At 58.7% G+C, this 18364-nt stretch overlaps 2 protein-coding genes across 12 annotated transcripts; one reads left to right on the top strand and one right to left on the bottom strand.

Annotated features, from left to right (window-relative positions):
- Window positions 1-1987: 1987 nt before the first annotated feature.
- LOC131280425 (sphingomyelin phosphodiesterase 2-like) lies at window positions 1988-4909 on the top strand. The gene is made up of 10 exons (XM_058307270.2): window positions 1988-2120; window positions 2329-2403; window positions 2451-2549; window positions 2892-2985; window positions 3138-3227; window positions 3551-3633; window positions 3760-3892; window positions 3978-4082; window positions 4251-4404; window positions 4502-4909. The coding sequence occupies exons 1-10, from the start codon at window positions 2071-2073 to the stop codon at window positions 4891-4893; spliced, it is 1275 nt and encodes a 424-aa protein (XP_058163253.1). The 5' UTR covers window positions 1988-2070; the 3' UTR covers window positions 4894-4909.
- A 139-nt stretch (window positions 4910-5048) lies between these two features.
- MICAL1 (microtubule associated monooxygenase, calponin and LIM domain containing 1) lies at window positions 5049-17987 on the bottom strand. 11 transcript variants are annotated; one of them, XM_071218626.1, is made up of 26 exons: window positions 17893-17987; window positions 16747-16962; window positions 14711-15022; window positions 14410-14617; window positions 14071-14175; window positions 13227-13331; window positions 12965-13120; window positions 12246-12346; window positions 11240-11497; window positions 10860-10975; window positions 10569-10695; window positions 10339-10420; window positions 9704-9851; window positions 9067-9257; window positions 8797-8885; window positions 8612-8653; window positions 8319-8402; window positions 8044-8200; window positions 7638-7729; window positions 7098-7374; window positions 6835-6950; window positions 6436-6549; window positions 6237-6330; window positions 5902-6001; window positions 5725-5798; window positions 5049-5387 (listed from the first exon to the last, which is right to left on the bottom strand). In XM_071218626.1, the coding sequence occupies exons 2-26, from the start codon at window positions 16888-16890 to the stop codon at window positions 5239-5241; spliced, it is 3441 nt and encodes a 1146-aa protein (XP_071074727.1). In that variant the 5' UTR covers window positions 16891-16962; window positions 17893-17987; the 3' UTR covers window positions 5049-5238. The 11 variants fall into 11 exon arrangements, with proteins under 11 accessions (XP_071074727.1, XP_058163245.1, XP_058163243.1 ...); XM_058307262.2 differs by lacking the exon at window positions 17893-17987 and adding an exon at window positions 16462-16508 and having other exon boundaries at window positions 7041-7374; window positions 14711-15052; window positions 16747-16903; XM_058307260.2 differs by lacking the exons at window positions 16747-16962; window positions 17893-17987 and adding exons at window positions 15452-15587; window positions 16462-16665 and having other exon boundaries at window positions 7041-7374; window positions 14711-15052.
- Window positions 17988-18364: the final 377 nt, after the last annotated feature.

An 18364-nucleotide genomic window follows, 5' to 3' on the forward strand; every position in this document is an offset into this window, starting at 1 on the left:
CCCCGCCCAAGCCGGTAGAGCACCCTGGGGCGTGGCGCTGCAGACGCGCGGCTCCGCTCCGCGGCCGGAGACCCGGGCGACGCACCGGCGGCGTCGGGCCCCTTCACCGCGCCTGGGCAACTCACTTTTCTCTGGCTCGGAACCCCCGGCCCTCGCGCTGTGGCTCCGGCCCTCTCTGAGCGCGGGACGGAGAGGGCGCCCCGGCCTGGGCAAGAAGTTTGAAGATGCCGGCGGTGGCGCCGGAACGTCTGCACTCTACTCACCCGGGATCCGCGGTCTGGGCACCGCAGCGTGGAGTTTGCCTCCCCTGCGACTGGTCTGCCCCTAGACCCAGGCTGAGGGCAAAGAGCACTGCTTAAGTTCTTGGGAACTGGGGAATCCGCAGCTTCTACGTGGGCACGAGGAGTGAGGGGGTAAGGGGGTGTTGGGGGGAGGTGAGTCAGACCCTTACTCGAAAAGGGAAAATGGGATGGGGGAGATGGGAGGGGCACTAGATCCCCAAGTTTCAAGAATGCCTTAGCGTGTGACCACAGAACTGCCAGCCCTGAAAAGGGCTTGGGAGACCTTTGAGACCAACTTCCTCATATTCTGGATAAGGCAACAGCATGGCAGGTGACTCCAAGATCATTCAACTCAATATTAATAAAACATCAATTCCTGCATGAGTGTCTACTATGAGTTTGACCTTAATTACAACGCTCAGCAGCAGACCCATTTTACTGAAAAGGAAGCTGACTGTCATAGAAGTCGTACAGCAAGTGCCAGAGCTGGCTTTGGGGCCCAAGTCTGTCTGGGCTCCACCACACCAGGCTTGATTCAACATGACAAGAAGCTGTTTATTGTTTAGAGAAAGTGACACAGAAACATGAACAAAACCAAAGAATAAGTGGGAGGGCAACTGTCCTTGAGATTCAAGGACAGAGAGAGCTGGGTGCCTTATGACTCTGCCATTCTCCTTATTCTCGTGTCTGGAAACCCTCTGAGACCCAGTAAGCCCGCAGCACTCCCTGCCTTCAGTTTGAGCTGAGACTCCGACAGGGGGAGGGAGGCAAGGCGAAGTGCCTGCTCTCTGCCAGGAAAGGCAGGGAATTCAGCCAGGTCAAGCTCAGGAAACTAGGGCAGACTCCCAGCTTGGTCCTTCTTAGCTCTGGAGTGTGACTTGTTACTTGGCTTGAAATGAATTTGCCAAACATCAGACACACCCATATTTAAATATATACTGTAAAAACATGCTAAAGTCTGCTATAAATGGGTTACTAACCTTTTAGAACACCACCTTCCTTTTCACTAGCAGATGGTAAACAGCTAGCTGCCCCAACAGTCTGCCCTTAACTCAATGACTTGGGGTTACTGCCAAGCATGGTTATGTAGCTCTCTGAATGAAGAATGATAATATTTGTCTTTAAAATAGATCACAGAGCAGTAATAACTTCACCAATGCAAAGAAATCTCCCCCGGAGCACAAACGCTGCGCGTCGCCGGGGCAACGGCGTGGCCCCGCCCCCGCCCGCGCCGGGAGGAGGGGGGCGGGGAGTGGGACTCGAGGTCTCCGCCCGGCTGTTCCTCAGTTTGCCGCCTGTTGCCTGTGACGGCGGCGGGAAAAGCCACCGGGGTGCGCGGGCGGCTGAGGCTCAGGGACGAGCTTCGGGGACGAGGAACCGGGGGCCCAGCGCCCCGCGCGCCCGGGCTCGGGACAGAAGGAAGGCGGCCGCCCGGGCCCCCTTGGGGATCCTGGGCTCCTCGCGAGCGGCCCTCGGCGCCCCCCAGCGCCCGGCCTTCGCAGCAGCTCGCCCTTCCGGGTGGACAGGGGGCCCGGACCCGCGGCCAGTTTAGGCCCGGAGGGTCGGTTGCCCAGACACCGCGGGAGTCGGTCCCGGGACCTGCGCCCCCGCCCTCCCCCGGGCAGAGCGGCCCCTGGCCTGGGCCTGAGCCTGAGCCGCGCCGGCGTCGGGGCCGCGGCCAAACCACCTGTGCGCGCCGCGCCGCGAGGAGGCGCCGTCCGCCCGCCCCGGGTCCGACCGGCACCGCGGGAACCGAGCAGTCCCGCGGCCCAGGAGCGACCCGCACGCCATGAAGCCCAACTTCACGCTGCGACTGCGGGTCTTCAACCTCAACTGCTGGTGAGTGGGGCCTGCTGGCCGCGTTTCCCTTTGCACGCACAGCCGGAGGAAGGCCCGCCTCACCCCTAGCCGCGGCCCTAGGCTGGCCTACGATCTGTGTGCAGAAGCCCCTCTGCGCGGGTCCAAGACGCACGTCTCGCCCAGCTCTGGTAGTGCCCGGAAGGCTGAGCACCCCAGCCATCCCCTCTCTGGCTCCACTCTTCCTCAGGAACATTCCCTACCTGAGCAAGCACCGGGCAGACAGCATGAAGCGCCTGGGAGACTTTCTGAACTTGGAGAGATGGCTGGGGCGCAGGAGGGGACTTTACTGCTGGGGGAAGTGCTGATCAGGTATTCGCACACCACTCTTAAGGTGTGGAGTGAGCAGGATTTCGAGACCCTGAGACAGAAGCTGTTGCCCACCTACCCAGCTGTGCACTACTTCAGGAGGTGAGAAGCCTACTGGCCTGGAAGCTTGTTCTCAGACCAGGAGGCTCTGGGCTCTGCCATCCCTTCCCTAGCCTGCCTGCACCCTCCTCCCTCTTTGCCAGTGTTCTCTCCCTATGGGTGTGAAGCAGGAGAGGGTGGAACCAGGAAACTCCTATCTCTTCAGCCCATCTCCTCCTATACAAGGGCTGCTGAGCTTTGTTCTGGGGCATGACCCAGCAACAAGGAAAAAAAAAAAAAGTAGCTGGTGAGAGCTGGGAGACAAGGGAGGGGAAGAGGGAGGAACGTGGGATGGGGTATTTCTCTTCCTGCCTTTCGGGCTATTAAACGGGGCTTGGCTTTCAGCGGACTCATTGGCAGTGGCCTCTGCATCTTCTCCAAACACCCAATCCAGGAACTCACCCAGCACGTTTATACCCTCAACGGCTACCCCTACATGGTAAGTCTGCCCTCTGACCTCCTCCACTCCTTTCCTCACCTCCTGCCTCCCATTAACATAAGGTGGGGCTGCAGGAATAGGCAGAAAGAAGGTAGCAGTGCCCTGCAGCTCCCTCTCCCCAGTAGCCTGACTCCCTGCCACTCCTGCTGCAGATCCAACATGGAGACTGGTTCTGCGGGAAGGCCGTGGGGCTGCTGGTGCTCCACCTAAGCGGACTGGTGGTCAACGCCTACGTGACCCATGTGAGTGAAGCCAGCAGAGCTTAGGACTGGGACCGGAGAGCTGGGACTCCCCTAATTATGTTCTTTGGGGATGAGGAGCGGGGCAAAATCTAAGGTGGAGTGGGTGTAGCTCCCTGGCTTGAGCCCCTGCTTCCCATGTATGAGGTCCCAGGTTCAATCCCCGATACCTCCTGAAAAAAAAAAATCTAAAATGGCAGTAGCCAAGGTTCAAGCTTTTTGTACCAAGTACCATGCCGAGTGACAGACACAAGTTTAATTTAGATACACTTCCTGTCCCTGGGTTTCTCCATCTTATCTGCTGTCATCTCTTCTGTCTTGCTTAGCTTCTTGCCGAGTACAGTCGACAGAAGGATGTCTACCTAACACATCGCGTGGCCCAGGCTTGGGAACTGGCCCAGTTCATCCAGTGTGTGAGCCTGGGTTTGACAGGGGAAGTGGGGTGGGCCCAGGGGCTGAGGGGTGGCCAATGCCCCATTTATAGGGCAGAGCTGGTGAGGGAAGAACGCCTGCCTCACTTGCCTGGCTCCCCCAGCCACACATCCAAAAGGGCAGACGTGGTTCTATTGTGTGGGGACCTCAACTCGCACCCCAAAGACCTGAGCTGCTGCCTGCTGAAGGAGTGGATGGGATTGCGTGATGCCTTCCTCGAGACTCGGGACTTCAAGGTGAGGACCTGCCTGATCGTCTCTGGCCCCAGCTTCTCTTCCTCCTCCTCCTCCCGCATCCTAGTATGAGCACCTCTTCACCTAGGGCTGTGAAGAGGGCTGTACAATGGTACCCCAGAACTGTTACGTCAACAAGCAGGAATTGGAGCCCTTTCCCTCTGGCATCCGCATCGACTATGTGCTGTACAAGGTCAGGCCTCCTCACTAGCCTCTACTCACTGCACCTCTTCCTGTTTTGCCAGCCTTTGCTGGGCCTTTGTCCAACTCATCTAGTCTTGGATCCCTGGTGCCTGGAGCATGGGATGGCCAGGAGCTGGCACCCTGACGTACATGCTGCTTTCTGGCCCTTTCTTCGTAGGCAGTCTCTGGGTTTTACATCTCCTGTAAGAACCTCAAAACCACTACTGACCATGACCCTCCTGGCGTCACGCCCCTCTCTGATCATGAGGCCCTGATGGCTACTCTGTGTGTGAGGCACAGCCCACCACAGCACGGTCCTAGCCCCACCCGCGGTGAGTCACCCCCATCCTTTCCCCTGGCACTTCCCTATCTCAAGACAGCACCTCTCCACTCTAACCATCTCTCTCCCACCCCACTGCCTTGTTCTAGGACCAGTCGAGCAGTCGCCATTGATCACTGTGCTGAGAGAGGCCTGGACGGAGCTGGGCCTGGGCCTGGCTCAAGCTCACTGGTGGGCCACATTGGCTGGCTATGTGATTGGTCTGGGGCTGCTTCTCCTGGTGCTGCTGTGTGCTCTGGCAGTTGCAGGAGGGACCTGGGAAGTTGTCATGCTGCTCTTCACCCCCAGTGTGGGAATGGTGCTGGGGGCGGGAGCAGTCTATTTTTTCCACATGCAGGAGGCTAAGGGCTTATGTCGGGTCCAGGCCGAGCTCCAGCAAGTGCTGGGCAGGGCAAGGGAGGCCCAGGATTTGGGCTTAGAGCCTCAGCCAGTTGAGCTCCTAGGGCAGCAGGAGGGGGACAGAGCTGAGGAACAACAATAAAGCTTGACACTCTTGATGGCTGTCTTTTTCTTTGTAGAGGCATGACGGGGGCCAAGAGTCAGTGCAGGGGTCAGAATGCTAGGCCTTAAGGCTCTTACACATCTATCCTCCCTGTGTATCTCCCCCCTCCACCTGCATGAAGCCTGAGCCCTGTGTGTGGCAGAAATATTTTTATTGTAAAAGTGAGGTCCTCTCCCAGGCCTCCCAGACAAGCAGGGGTGTGGGTTGTGCTGTCCCGGGGCAAGGTTGTGACATCAGGCACTGGGCAGGAGGCATCCCTCCATCTATGAGGGGTCCAGTGGGCATCTTTCCTCTAGGGAGGGAGGCAGGGAAGGAGGCGCTCTTCTAGCCCTGGGCTCCACTCCCCGAGGCCAGCTCACTGAGCCTGCATTCCTCCTGGAAGCGGATGAGGGCATCTCGCTCATTTACCACGTCCACCAGCTTCCTCAGGACCTGGTCCTCAGCCTGCCGGTCAGCGGCTGTCTTTAGGGTTTCTGAAGGGAGGAGGTGAAGCTTAGGGATCAGAGAACTGGGCAGGGAGGTAGGAGAGACACAACCTAATCCCTGCCCATGTGACTTTAACAGCCTAGTCTGTAGAAAGGAGGTTCCCTAACACCAGTGTTTTGGCATTATTTAGCAGCAGCATTGTTTCAGAGATGTGTGTGAAAGTTCAGTGGTGTAGCTCTAGATGAGCTGAAGGGAGAGGTGGCTGTAAAGCCCCATTCTCTGGTTCCCCCCTTGACTTGTCTCAGCTGCTTGGTCTGTGTCTGAGGTCACGAGGTTGTGCAACACCAGCCCCGTGACCTCTGCCTCTCGCTGAGCCCGGCTTACCTTCCCTGTTCATGTAGCTTCGTAGTTCCTGGTCCAGCTGCCACTGTTTCTCCTCCAGGTGCAGCTCCTTCGCCCTGTGGAGGTCAGAAATAGATGGGGCACAGCTGCCCAGGGAGCCCCAAGGACCTTGCTGGGGCCTGGTTCAGAGGTCACTGTCACCACCCCACCCCCACTTACGTGATCATGAGCTCAGCCTCCTCAGCCACCAGGCTGTTCTTCTTCTGCACGAGCTGTAGCAACTGTTCTACCCACAGTGCCTTTTGCTGTTCTGGAGAACCTGAGAAAAAGGAAGAACAGGGAAGGGTAATCGAGGCATCTGTCTTGTGAGGGTTATAAGCATCATGGGCTTAGGGGCAGCAGGGCCCAAGGAAAGGGATATGGCAGGTGTGTGCTCGGCCAGGGGAGCCTGCTACAGGCCAGACCCTGATGGGCTGAGGAATTTCTGGGGGCTGAACACTGTGCTGGGAGGCAGAGAGGCATCCTAGTTTCTCCCTTCCCCTTACGTCACTCACTGCTCTGGCTTCTCAAGGCCAGTTCCAGCTTCACTCCCTTGGCCTCCAGCTCCTTCAGAGCAGCCTCAATCTCATTTAGTCTCCGCTGGGCAGCCTGATGGTACAAGACAGGAGGCTCAGAAGTCTTTGGATTGCTCAAGAATGGGCAGTTGGGGGACTCTGAGCCCACCTCAGAACTTCTGGGAACACCTGACCGCACCTGGGCCTTGCAGAATCTCTTCATCTCCTCCTCCCTGGCACGGCGCAGCAGAGTCCGACGCCACGTTGGGTATTTGTTCATGGTGTCTGAGTTCTTGGCCAAGGACAGCAGGGTCTGTGGCAGGATCAGGCCATTTGGGGTAGGGTCAGGCCCCCTGGCGGATGGGGCTTGGGGAAACACTTCAGAAGGGGCAGGAAAAAACCTGGGCTGGAAGGGGTTGGGGTGAGTTCTGGCAGAAAAGATAAGAGGCCTAGGGACAGGAAAGAGGCAAACTGGGTGAGGAGACATTCCACGAGGGGCTCAGCGGAAAGAGCATGGGGTAGACTTTATGGGGGGCGGGGATTTAGTGCACACAGGCTGGCCTGAGCAAAACAGACTGTCAGGGTCCCTCCCACTCACCTGCTCTATTTCTGAGTCCAAAGCTACATCTTCCTCTTCCTCCTCCTCTTCACTGGAGGGGGCACTCCCTTCTTCCTCCTCCATGGCCACAAGAACTGAGCTAGGGATCCGGATCCCTGAGCAGAGGGAGGTAGACATAACTTGGTCCCCACGTCCTCCCTCTCCATCCCCAGGATCCTCTGTATAGGAGTCCTAGGGCCACCTACCCCCTGCTCCAGCTCCACCCTGGGTCGGCACATCTGTGGGCAGAGGAGAACAGTTACCTTGAGGTCCCTGTGCTGGCACCCCCCAACCCACAAAGCTGCCCACCAGGGCCTGGCGAGCCAGGGCAGAGCAGCTGCGGGGGGGCTTGGGTGGGGGCTCCGTTTCCGGCTCAGGGGTAAGGTGAAGGGAAGACAACCACTGGCGTTCTGGGCTGGAGAGGCGGATCAGCTGTCGGGTAGGCTGCGGGGGGCTTGGAATGGGACTGGTGCCCTCCTGGGGGACTGCGGGAGCCGAGGGTGCTGATGGCATGCCATCGTTGCTAGGTGCGGGTAGCTCCTGTAAAAGCCGCGTGGTCGGGTCAGTGTGGGCGAGGCCGCCCTTCTGAGAATCGCTCTGGCACAAGCTCACTTGAACTTTGACCCAAGTGACAGGCAGTGTTGTAGATATTTAGGATACATCAATAAGTGAGACAAAAAGCACCCTCGTGGAGCTGACATTCTAGTGCAGGAGGACATTCAGTCACCCCCGGCAAAGGAGGCTGGGCTGGAGACCCCCCTTCCTCTTCTCTACCCCACCAACATGCACACGAGCACACTCACAGTCACAGCTTTTACCGGGCTCTCGGGGCCTCGGTCACCGCCATCCTCTTTGTGGCCTGGCTGTGGCAGGTGCTGAAGGCAGTAGAAATGCCCTGGTAGGGTGGAAAGGGCATTTCTGTGCCCAGCACTCAGGGTTTCTCAGGGAAGGGGGCAGTGGGCCAGGAGGTGGTGAGTGGTGGGACAGACATGACTGAGTTTGCAGATTAATTTATGACAGTCTCCTGGTTCCTTAGAACCCCACATCTGATCCTTGGAAGGGACAGGAAGGACCCAAACTCGGGGAAAAGTGGCATCTTGAATCCGTATCTGCCTCGTGCCCAACATCCAGTGCCCTCCATCCTGGAACTACTATGCCCGCCAGGCAGGGCCAGGCCCCAGGCCCTCTGGAAACTCCATGTCCACTTACCATCTCCTGGGTGCTGCCCGTAGCCACTTGGCCACAGTGTGGCCTCACAGACGTGGCAACGGAAGCAGCTCCGGTGGAAGAAATGGCCGTCGGCACAGAGGCGTTCCAGGATATAGAGGTGTTCCCCACAGATTGCACACAGGTCGTCGGCACCAGCCTGCATGTCCCCCCAGGCCGCAAGGTCAGCGGGAGCCCGCGCAGGCTGCAGAGTTCTTCCCTTCCCCTGAAACACCTTCCCCCCCGCCTCTGCCTGCAATCAGGGCCCTGACTCTCACCTCCTGGTGATGGGACGGGGGTGTCGGGATTACATCGGGCTCTGGGACAGGCAACTCCTCAATATTTGGGTTCTCCACCTCTACCTAAGTGGGGGTAAGTGCTCAGCTGGGGACTGGGTGTGAGCAGATGAATAGAAAGGGCAGGAGGTGGAAGGGCAGTGAGACTCAGAAGGGAGGCAGAATGGGGGATAGCCAGACTTGGGATGGGGAGCAAAACAAGGGGGACAGGACATAGGGGAGCTAGCACCCGAGGAAGGGAGGCAGAGAACCACCCAGGCCCTGCCTGCATTTACCTCTACACGAGGCTTCTTGCCACCAGCATCTCCTCCATTTTCCTACAACAAGGCCTTCACTCTGAGCATGGGGCTCAGAGCCTGCAGCCCTCCCCTATTCCCCTATTACAAATGTCCTCCCCACTTTCACCCCAGGAACCCCCACTGGGCACTCCTCCAGCCCCAGCCCTGCCCAGCCTCCCCACCTGGGCCCGGGTCCGTTGCAGTGTCCTCTGCAGTTTGCCAAGGAAGAGTACGGCACTGGGGGTCCCCAGAGAGCCCTGACTGGCAGGGCCTGCAGAGAGAGGTGGGGTGTCAGCATAGATGGGGGTCCTGTACTATATCCCAGGAACAGAGAGCCCCACTCCAGCCCACCTCCCCTATGCTAGCTCTGAGAGGGTGCCCTGGCCCCTCTCTCACACTCACACCCAACCTCCCCCCACACCCACGTCCCACCAGCTGACCCTCCCTGTCACCTGGGCTGTGGGGCCTGTCCTTGAAGGCACTGTGGAAGTGGCTGAGGTAGGCGATGAGGCCCAGTGGGTCACTCCCTGCCACCACTGCCTGTGCGGACAATACCGGTGTGATGCCCAGCTCCTGCTCTGCCACCTTCAGTGCCCAGGCGGTTGCTTCCAGAGCCCCCACCCCCTGCACGTCTGAGGGTTCCCTGTGAGATGTGGGATAGAGAAGTCAGTGGGGGACAAGAGCCTGGCCCCGTTGTGGGGAGAGGGAAGGAGAAGTAGGGCCTGCAGGATGGGAGGGGCAGGGGTCTGGGAACAAAAGGATGGAGAGGCATGGACGTGCTTCTCTCTGCCACCTCTCCCTCCCATCCCCAGTGAGAGCTGCTCCGGCCCTGGGGGCTCTCGACCACTCACAAAGCTCTCCCCTATCTTGGTGCGTGGGGTTCTCACAGACTCTCAGCTGGGCAGAGACAGGAGTACCGCCTCCAGGGAGGGGCACTGATGGCACAGGGTTGTTAGCGAGTGGTAGAGCGGGGCTCAGCTGGGTGCAGTCTCACCTACTTGGGGACTTCCCTACCATGGCACACTGGAGTCAGGGAGGGGTAGGAAAGAGCGTGTGCTCTGGGGGCCCCCCTCTCCGCTCCCCACTCACAGCAGGCCAGGCTGCAGCCGGTGCACCAGGGCACATAGAGCCAGCCCGTCAGCCCAGGAGGAGGCCAGGTCGGTGACATGGACCCCCGGGTACCCTGCCGTCTGCTCCTGGCACCAGCGCATCAGCTCCTCCTGGGTGCCTGCCGACCCTGGGGGAGAAGGCTGTGCTGTGTACCCACCCCCCTCAGGCTCACAGAGAGCCCCGTTGGCAGACTGTGGGGTCCGTATGGGAGGAGTGGGGAACCCGCCTAATGCTCACTGTCGGCAGCACCTCTTCCACCCCAATTTCCTCATTAAGAAACCCCTTTTTGCAATAAAGTGGGGGAATGAATAAAGCAAAATCCCTATTAGCCACAGAGAGGGCAGCAGGCTGTGAACTGAGGGGCAAAGGAGGCCAAGAAACTGAAAGGAGAGGCGTGTTTGGGATTTGCTCAGCTGGAAGGGGTCAGGCAGAGAGCTGGGAACAGAGCACAGACACCGAAAGTGTACACTGCCATGGCTGGAGCGGCCCAGCGCCCGGGTTGATGGCCTGGCCGCACCGGCTCCTGTCGCGAGGCTGCAGCTGCTCTGACTGGCCATGCCTGTACCCCACCGGGTGGTAGATAGTTTGACTCCCCTGGAGCGGGGCTTGCTCACCGGTGACTAGCCTTCCCGCATCTGTCTTGTCACTCTTCTTCTGCACAGAGTCCTTGGCCACCAAGTCATACAGGTCTCGGACCTAAGGCAGCCCCTCCCAGGTCTCGAGGCAGGCTCACCACTTCCCACCTCAGCCCATGGGGGGCCCTGGGGGAGCACTGACAGGGGCCTAGGAGAAAGCCTGCCCTGGGGGCTGACTTGGGGAACGTGGGGGGGAAGGGTGATCTGACCTGATTGGGGGTTACAGCCCGGAGGTTCAGGTTGGGGTAGCGGGTGGCTGGGTCCAGCCCATAGTGGGCCACATTGCGGTGCATGTTTTCTGGGGATGTCTGTGACAGGAGCTGGTACAGGCTCTCACTGGGGAGGGTGGGGCAGGGGCATGAGTGGGGGGGGGACACCCATCATACCCACCCTTCAAGAACTGCCAGGCCTTCTCTTCATTCCCTTCGTCCATTCCTCCACGTATTCACCCAGCACCCCCTAGTCCCATATCCAGCCCCCAATCCCTACCCAGGCCTCACCGCTCAGCCAACACCTCCAGGGGCCCAGTGCCCTCTGCCCACCGCTTCACCATCCAGGCTGCATCAAAGGCTGCCAAGAAGCCCCGGGCCACACCAGTGCCCAGGGGCCAGAAGGGCTGCAGGGTCAGAGGGAGAGGAGGCAGTTCAGCCAGAGGCCAAGGGGAGAGTCCCACAGCCCAGATGTCCCGCAAGGTCATGTTACTTGCAGCCTCTCCCCTCCACCAAGCAGCCCTCAGCTCCACCCCTCCACAAGCCAACCTTTCGCATCCCTTCTTCTGTTTAGGAAGCTTCCTACTCCAGCCAGGGAGCCCTTGTACCTCTGCCTCTCAAATACCAGAAAGCCCCTCCTTTTGCCAGTCAGGAACCTCGTACCCCCTCACCTCCACCAGGCAGTCTCCCACCAGACCCAGCAGCAGGCGGGCACCGTGCTTCTCTTGGACACGAGCAGAGCTCTCCGCCCGCATCATGCTTGTGAAGTCAAAGGCCGAGATGTCGGGCCGCCCGTGGGCATCCTGGGCAAACTCCAGCTTCCCGAGCTTGCCATGAGTGGCGAAGTCAGCAGCTGCCCGGGCAAAGCGCTGCAGAGCCTCGGGCACCACGTTGGCATTGCCCAGCAGCCGATCCGTGTCCGGCCAGTCCTACAGGCCAACAGATCAGAACCAGCAGGGTCAATGCCAGTCCCACCCACTGGGTATGCAAGGTGTACATCCTAAGGCCCTGAGAAGCAAAGGGGCTTCCCCAGACCACACAGCATTTGAAGGCTGGGCCTGGATAGAATTGAAAGGTCCTGCCTCCCAGGCCCAAGCCCTTCCCCAGCACCCATCCTGCCCCTGTGGGTCCCAGGCCCCACCCTGCCTCTGGGACTTAATAGCATTGCTGTCACATGCTGGCTTTGGACAGGTGACTGAACCTCTCAGAGCCTCAGTTTTCCCGTGATTTACAGATAATGTACCTGACTCTCAAGGTGCTCTTGAGAATTAAACGAGAAAACAGACTTAGAGTTCTCAACACAGTACCTACCACATGGTCTGCACTTGCCTGGTTCATTCATCCAGCATGAGATTCATGGAGTGCTTACTCTACACCAGGCACTGTTCTAGGCACTGGGACTCAGCAGGAAGCAAAAGACAAAGAGACAACAATCCTGCCCTCCTAGAGCTTATGTCTGCAGTACTGTGGCTGATGTAAGGTGTTTAGCTCAGAATAGGACTCCTGGGGGCCATATCACAATCTCAGGAAAAAGAGCTTGTGCAGATGGAGGATATGGCAGGATGGAGACAGGAGAGGCTGGGTCCCTCCACACTCAGGGTTGTCTGTGTCCAGGCCTGGCCTCTACCTCCCAGGGCCACTGACCTCGCACACCCCACACCCTGGCCCAGGCCCCACCTGGTGCAGCACCCCCAGTCGCAGCAGGCACTGCTTCTTGGCTGTCATCACAAAGTAGTGGGTGTCATCCTTGTAGTACACAATGTTCTCCAGATCGATACCTGGGGGCACAGGGCAGGGGCAGGAATGCGCCTCCTCCTGGATAGGCATCCCCTCTCCCCACTCCCCAGCATGACCTGACCTCTGACAGCTACGACCACAGCTTAGGCTGTAGTGAGTGGTCATACACAGGGCCCCCCCGAGTTCTGGGTGGCTCCAAGGGCCATCTGTCCCAGGCCCAGAAGGCCTGCGGGGTTGGGCAAACAGAAATGTGGGTAGAGTGGCAGCTGGGAGACCTGCACCACATGGTCACATGCTTGCGGACAACACCCCGGCTTCTTGAAGTGGGATGTTACACGCCCCAGGGGGTGTGGCAGTGTGATGCCAGAGTACACATAAGACAGCTCCCTGAAGTACCAGTATCATTTTGAATTCGTATCATTTAGAGCACAAAGCAAAACTGCCATGCATTGTGTGAAATATTTCAAAGACACGTCAAGCTGGCTGGTCAAGTAAGTCTGTGCCTGCTAAATTCCCAGGGCTCAGGTCCTTTCCCCTTGGCCTCCAAGACCCCAAAGATGGAATCAGATTCCTTGGACTGAGGACAGGTCTGGGAGGGAGAGGCGAGGGCCAGCCCCAGCCAGGAAGGGGGAAGGGAAGCCCGTGAGAGGGGCCCTGACCTGTAGCCTTGAGCAGGCTCTGGAAGAAGCCCTGGTTGTAGATCCTGGCCACACCGCTGATTTCAGGCACCTGCGTCTCCTCCATGGTGCGCTTGTTCACAAAGTTGGCTGTGATGCCAATGGCCAGTTTGCCACGCATTTCTCGCACTGTGAAGCCTGGGGAGAGGGCATCAGGAGATGTTGGGTGGTAGAAGAACTAGGAGTATAACAATCTAAACAGGCCCGGGGGAGCCCAAGATGCTGGCTTCTTTGAGGCACTCACCTTCAGGGACAAATTTACCTCCAGCTGCAGAGATGAGAACATCAAATTCATAGTTGGCCAGTAGGGCTGGGGGGCTGGGCTGGAGCTGGGCACGCCAGCCACTCCCTGGGGCAGAAGGCATGACAGGCACAAGGTGTGGAGGTCAGAAGGGGCTCTTACACTCCCAGGATGAGCAAGTCAAACAATTAAAGTACATGTGTAAGGAGTGGATGTGGCTCAAGTAGTTAAGGGCCTGTCTTCCACATGGGAGGTCCCAGATTCCATTCCCAGTGCCTCCTAAAGAAGACAAACAATGAGCAGACAACAAGCAGACATTGAGCAAAATCAACAAGTGGACAACCAACCAAAGGAGCAGACAATGAGCAAAAAACACCTCAAATGAGCAGGGAGCAGATGTGGCTCAAGGAATTGAGTGCCCACTTCCCACATTGGACGTCCCAGTTGTTTCCAGTGCCTCCTAAAGGAAAAAACCCCACAAAAACAGACAACTAGCACACAGCAAGCAGAAACAATGAACAGACAATGAGCTCAAACAAAGAGCAAAAACAATGAGCAAACAGACAAGGAAGCCATCTCAGCTGGGGAAAAATACCTGTGTAAAGGACTTCCCAGTAAGAGAGCAATGGCACACAGTCTAACATTACACCTTCACAATAGCCATGGCAGGTAGGTAAGGAAGAACATGTTATTTTCATTTTACAGGTACTCAAACTGAGGCGCAGAGTGGTTTGCCAAAGCCCCACTAATTAGAGAGGGGACGCGGCAAACTCCCAATCCCACCCTTTTCTCTCCAAAGGACAAGGTCTCCATGGTGGGTGGGGGTTTCCAGGAGCAGAGTACTTACCCTTTCTGGGAGGGGGTTGGAGGCCACTGAAAGTGACACCCCAGTGAATTTCCACCCCCAGCAGTAATGCCACCTTCAGCAGGATCAGCTGAAGCTGCCGGATGCCTGGAAGGGAGGAGGTCATTAGGAACAGACACCCCACGCTGCACAGCCTCCCCAAGCACCAGTGTGTGCCCAGTCTCACTGCCCATTTGACATATGAGGGACCTGGGTCCTGAAGGCCACCTGGCCGAAGTGACTCTTGTCCACTCTGCCTCTTGGCTGACCCAGTGGCCCCCACTCTGGCCTGCCTCTGGACCCAGGCTCACCCGCCCCTCTAAGCCACCACGTGGTGCTCACTGATGTGGTCCAGGGTGCCTGTGCAGAAGCGCCCATAGAACTTCTTGGCCCCGAGTGCCCGCAGGTCATGGATGGTGAAGGGCCAGAGGTGCAGCACGTTGTGGCGAGAGAACTTGGTGCGCTTTTCCACCAGCACCACGCGGGCCCCCAGCAGTGCCAGCTCCACAGCAGCCCTCAGTCCACAAGGGCCAGCGCCCACCACCAGGCACTGCAGACGCACAAGACAGTGTGGGTGAGGCGTCCCCTCCGCCTCTGACTGCCCCCTACTCTCCATGCCCTATCGAGGGCACCCTGTATCCACCTTGGTGCTGGTGCAGGCCCGGCCCTGCTGGTAGACAGGCTGGCCGGCGCGCTTGTCCAGTTTGGCCCACAGCGACTTGGCGCTCCAGTAGTTGAGCTGGTCCTTGATCTTGTGGTACTGGGACAGCCCCCCGCCAGGCTCTACATCCAGAGCCTGGCACAGCCCCTGGAAGCTGCTCAGCACATCCTGGCACAGCTGGGCCTGCAGAAAGCTCTCAAAGTGGGCATGCGCTGGGTTGGTGGGTGTGGGTGACGACATGGAGGCCCCCGGGGCTCTCAGGAAGGGGGACAGCTGGGCAGAGGCGAGTGGCTTCTGGAAAGGGAGAGGGAGAGGGGGAGGAGTCTGCAGAAGGGAGGAGGGGAAAAGGAAGGGCAAGAGAAGAGAGCAGCTGGTGACCCCTGTGGATTCACTCACCTCAAATTGGCTCTGCTCCTCCCTCCCTGCCCCTCCCCAGCCAAGATTCTACTCCACCCCCAGGGAAATTTGCTGAATTTGGAAAGGAAAACTGCAGCCCTAGGCACGGGGAGGCGGCGAGCCTTCTGCTCAGCCTTGCCTGCCAGGGCTCTCTGAGCGCGGTGGAGCCCAAGGGGCGGGAATGCTCAGACGTGGGGGGCGCAGGCTGCCCGGGAGGAAGGCTTTCCTTGCGCTGGGACAGGGGCAGCTCTAATACCCCCTCCCCCAGCTGCTGGGCGCCTGCACTGCCCCTTCTCACCCTACACCTTAAGGAGCCAGGCGCCTCACGTGCCACTCTGAGTGTGCAGTTGTTTTCTGCCAGGGACAAAGTTTTCCTCCTCTGCTGTCGTGCTCTTCGGGGAGGGGGTTTGGGGGGCGGCGGCGCAGTCTCTAATCAGGTAGGTTCCACCTCCCACCTTCAAAACTACCGCAACAGTCAGAGGATGTTGCGACTGACAGACGCGAGGCCTGCGTCTATTTCTGACTCACTGTGGTCACGCCACTTCCCCGAGAAGTTCTCTGCTCCAGCGGGCCCCGGGAGGGCGGGCGGGGGAGCGACCAGCGAGGGCCGGCCCCGCCCCGCCCCCGCCCCCCCCCACGCCCCTCCCTGTCGCCTTCACGCTCGTTCACTGGAATCTCCTGAGACAAGGCGTCCCTTTGTCCCCCCACCCCCGTTCCGACCCCCACGCGACTTGAGGGGTGCCCGAGCACGCCTGGCCCGGGGAGGGGATGAGGGTACGGAGATTGGAGTTGCCCCTGGGGGAAGTTAGGGAGGGTGGGAGGCGGCGACGGGGGCAGGTCCCCCTGGGGCTGACCCTCCTCCCTCTCTGGCCGCCCGGAGCCCCGCGGGCCTCGGCTATACAGGAGAAGGGGGCTTGAAGTGGCCCGCTGCGCGTCACCAAAACAAGAGAGGACGCAAGGCCAGGCGGGGCAAAGGACCTCCCCGGGGGCGGAAGTCGTGGAAAGAGGAAGTCCTGCGCGAAGGGGTAGCGGAGGGGTCCCCAGTCCTGGTGACTCCCCGACAAAGGAGCTACGAGGGCCGGAGGCGGCTCGGGCGGAGGGAACCGGAAGGATGGAGAGGGAGATGCACCACTGGAGGCGGGGTGAGGGGTAGCCCATCTGAACTGTAGAGCGGAGGGGGGCTGAGCGGGGCGCAGGGGAGGGGAGGGAGAGGCGGGGGGTTGGGGGGGACAGGCCTGGCGTGGTGCCCGAGCCCGGGGGGCTGCGTTTCCCCGGGAGGCCCCCGCCCCGGGCCCGCGCGTAGTGGGGCGCACAGCTGGCGCAGCTGGACAACTTACCCGGCCGCGCGGCAACTGGGAGAGGCCGCTCCCTGCCCCGCGCTCGACTGAGTCAGAGCCGGTGGGGGACGGAGGCGGAGAGAAAGCAGCAGAAGTTGGCTTTAGGAGAGTCTCATTAGCATCTCATTTCCCCGCGGACCCCCGCTCCAGACAGCCCCGGCCCCGCCCAAGCCGGTAGAGCACCCTGGGGCGTGGCGCTGCAGACGCGCGGCTCCGCTCCGCGGCCGGAGACCCGGGCGACGCACCGGCGGCGTCGGGCCCCTTCACCGCGCCTGGGTAACTCACTTTTCTCTGGCTGGGAACCCCCGGCCCTCGCGCTGTGGCTACTCCGCCGGCCCTCTCCGAGCGCGGGACGGAGAGGGCGCCCCGGCCTGGGCAAGAAGTTTGGAGATGCCGGCGGTGGCGCCGGAACATCTGCGCTCTACTCATCCGGGATCCGCGGTCTGGGCACCGCAGCGTGGAGTTTGCCTCCCCTGCGACTGGTCTGCCCCTAGACCCAGGCTGAGGGCAAAGAGCACTGCTTAAGTTCTTGGGAACTGGGGAATCTGCAGCTTCTACGTGGGCACGAGGAGTGAGGGGGTAAGGGGGTGTTGGGGGGAGGTGAGTCAGACCCTTACTCGAAAAGGGGGAATGGGATGGGGGAGATGGGAGGGGAACTAGATCCCCAAGTTTCGAGAATGCCTTAGCGTGTGACCACAGAACTGCCAGCCCTGAAAAGGGCTTGGGAGGCCTCTGAGATCAACTTCCTCATATTCTGGATAAGGCAACAGCATGGAAGGTGACTTCAAGATCATTCAACTCAATATTAATAAAACATCAATTCCTGCATGAGTGTCTACTATGAGTTTGACCTTAATTACAACGCTCATCAGCAGACCCATTTTACTGAAAAGGAAGCTGACCGTCATAGATAGAAGTCGTACAGCAAGTGCCAGAGCTGGCTTTGGGGCCCAAGTCTGTCTGGGCTCCACCACACCAGGCTTGATTCAACATGACAAGAAGCTGTTTATTGTTTAGAGAAAGTGACACAGAAACATGAACAAAACCAAAGAATAAGTGGGAGCGCAACTGTCCTTGAGATTCAAGGACAGAGAGAGCTGGGTGCCTTATGACTCTGCCATTCTCCTTATTCTCGTGTCTGGAAACCCTCTGAGACCCAGTAAGCCCGCAGCACTCCCTGCCTTCAGTTTGAGCTGAGACTCCGACAGGGGGAGGGAGGCAAGGCGAAGTGCCTGCTCTCTGCCAGGAAAGGCAGGGAATTCAGCCAGGTCAAGCTCAGGAAACTAGGGCAGACTCCCAGCTTGGTCCTTCTTAGCTCTGGAGTGTGACTTGTTACTTGGCTTGAAATGAATTTGCCAAACATCAGACACACCCATATTTAAATATATACTGTAAAAACATGCTAAAGTCTGTTATAAATGGGTTACTAACCTTTTAGAACACCACCTTCCTTTTCACTAGCAGATGGTAAACAGCTAGCTGCCCCAACAGTCTGCCCTTAACTCAATGACTTGGGGTTGCTGCCAAGCATGGTTATGTAGCTCTCTGAATGAAGAATGCTAAAATTTGTCTTTAAAAAAAGATCACAGAGCAGTAATAACTTCACCAATGCAATGAAATCTATGGGTTTGGAGTTTCACTTTTTGATGTACAGCGGAGCAGAAGGCAGTGGGGAATGCCTTAGTCTGAAACCCAGAATTTGGTCAGATTCCAGCTTTGTTTCACCCTAGCTTAGTTTACCTTGCAAAAGTCACTGACCACCACTCTTCAGTCTTCTTGTCTCTCTTTTTTAAGATTTATTTTATTTATTTCTCCCCCCCACACACACACACCTTGTCTGCTCTCTGTGTCCATTCACTGTGTGTTCTTCTGTGTCCACTTGCATTCTTGTCATGCGGCACTG

This window comes from Dasypus novemcinctus, chromosome 11, assembly GCF_030445035.2.
Source record: "Dasypus novemcinctus isolate mDasNov1 chromosome 11, mDasNov1.1.hap2, whole genome shotgun sequence".
Classification (NCBI taxonomy): domain Eukaryota; kingdom Metazoa; phylum Chordata; class Mammalia; order Cingulata; family Dasypodidae; genus Dasypus; species Dasypus novemcinctus.

Bases quoted from the DNA above. Each gene is read 5' to 3' on its own strand.
- LOC131280425 (XM_058307270.2), top strand. From the start codon at position 2,071: ATGAAGCCCAACTTCACGCTGCGACTGCGGGTCTTCAACCTCAACTGC. The intron at 2,550-2,891 runs GTGAGAAGCCTA...CTTGGCTTTCAG, and splicing joins GCTGTGCACTACTTCAGGAG to CGGACTCATTGGCAGTGGCC. The intron at 3,893-3,977 runs GTGAGGACCTGC...CTCTTCACCTAG, and splicing joins TCGAGACTCGGGACTTCAAG to GGCTGTGAAGAGGGCTGTAC.
- MICAL1 (XM_071218626.1), bottom strand. From the start codon at position 16,890: ATGAGTAGAGCGCAGATGTTCCGGCGCCACCGCCGGCATCTCCAAACT. The intron at 8,201-8,318 runs GTGAGAGTCAGG...GGGGACATGCAG, and splicing joins CCCCGTCCCATCACCAGGAG to GCTGGTGCCGACGACCTGTG. The intron at 6,331-6,435 runs GTGCGGTCAGGT...TTGTACCATCAG, and splicing joins AGAGATTCTGCAAGGCCCAG to GCTGCCCAGCGGAGACTAAA.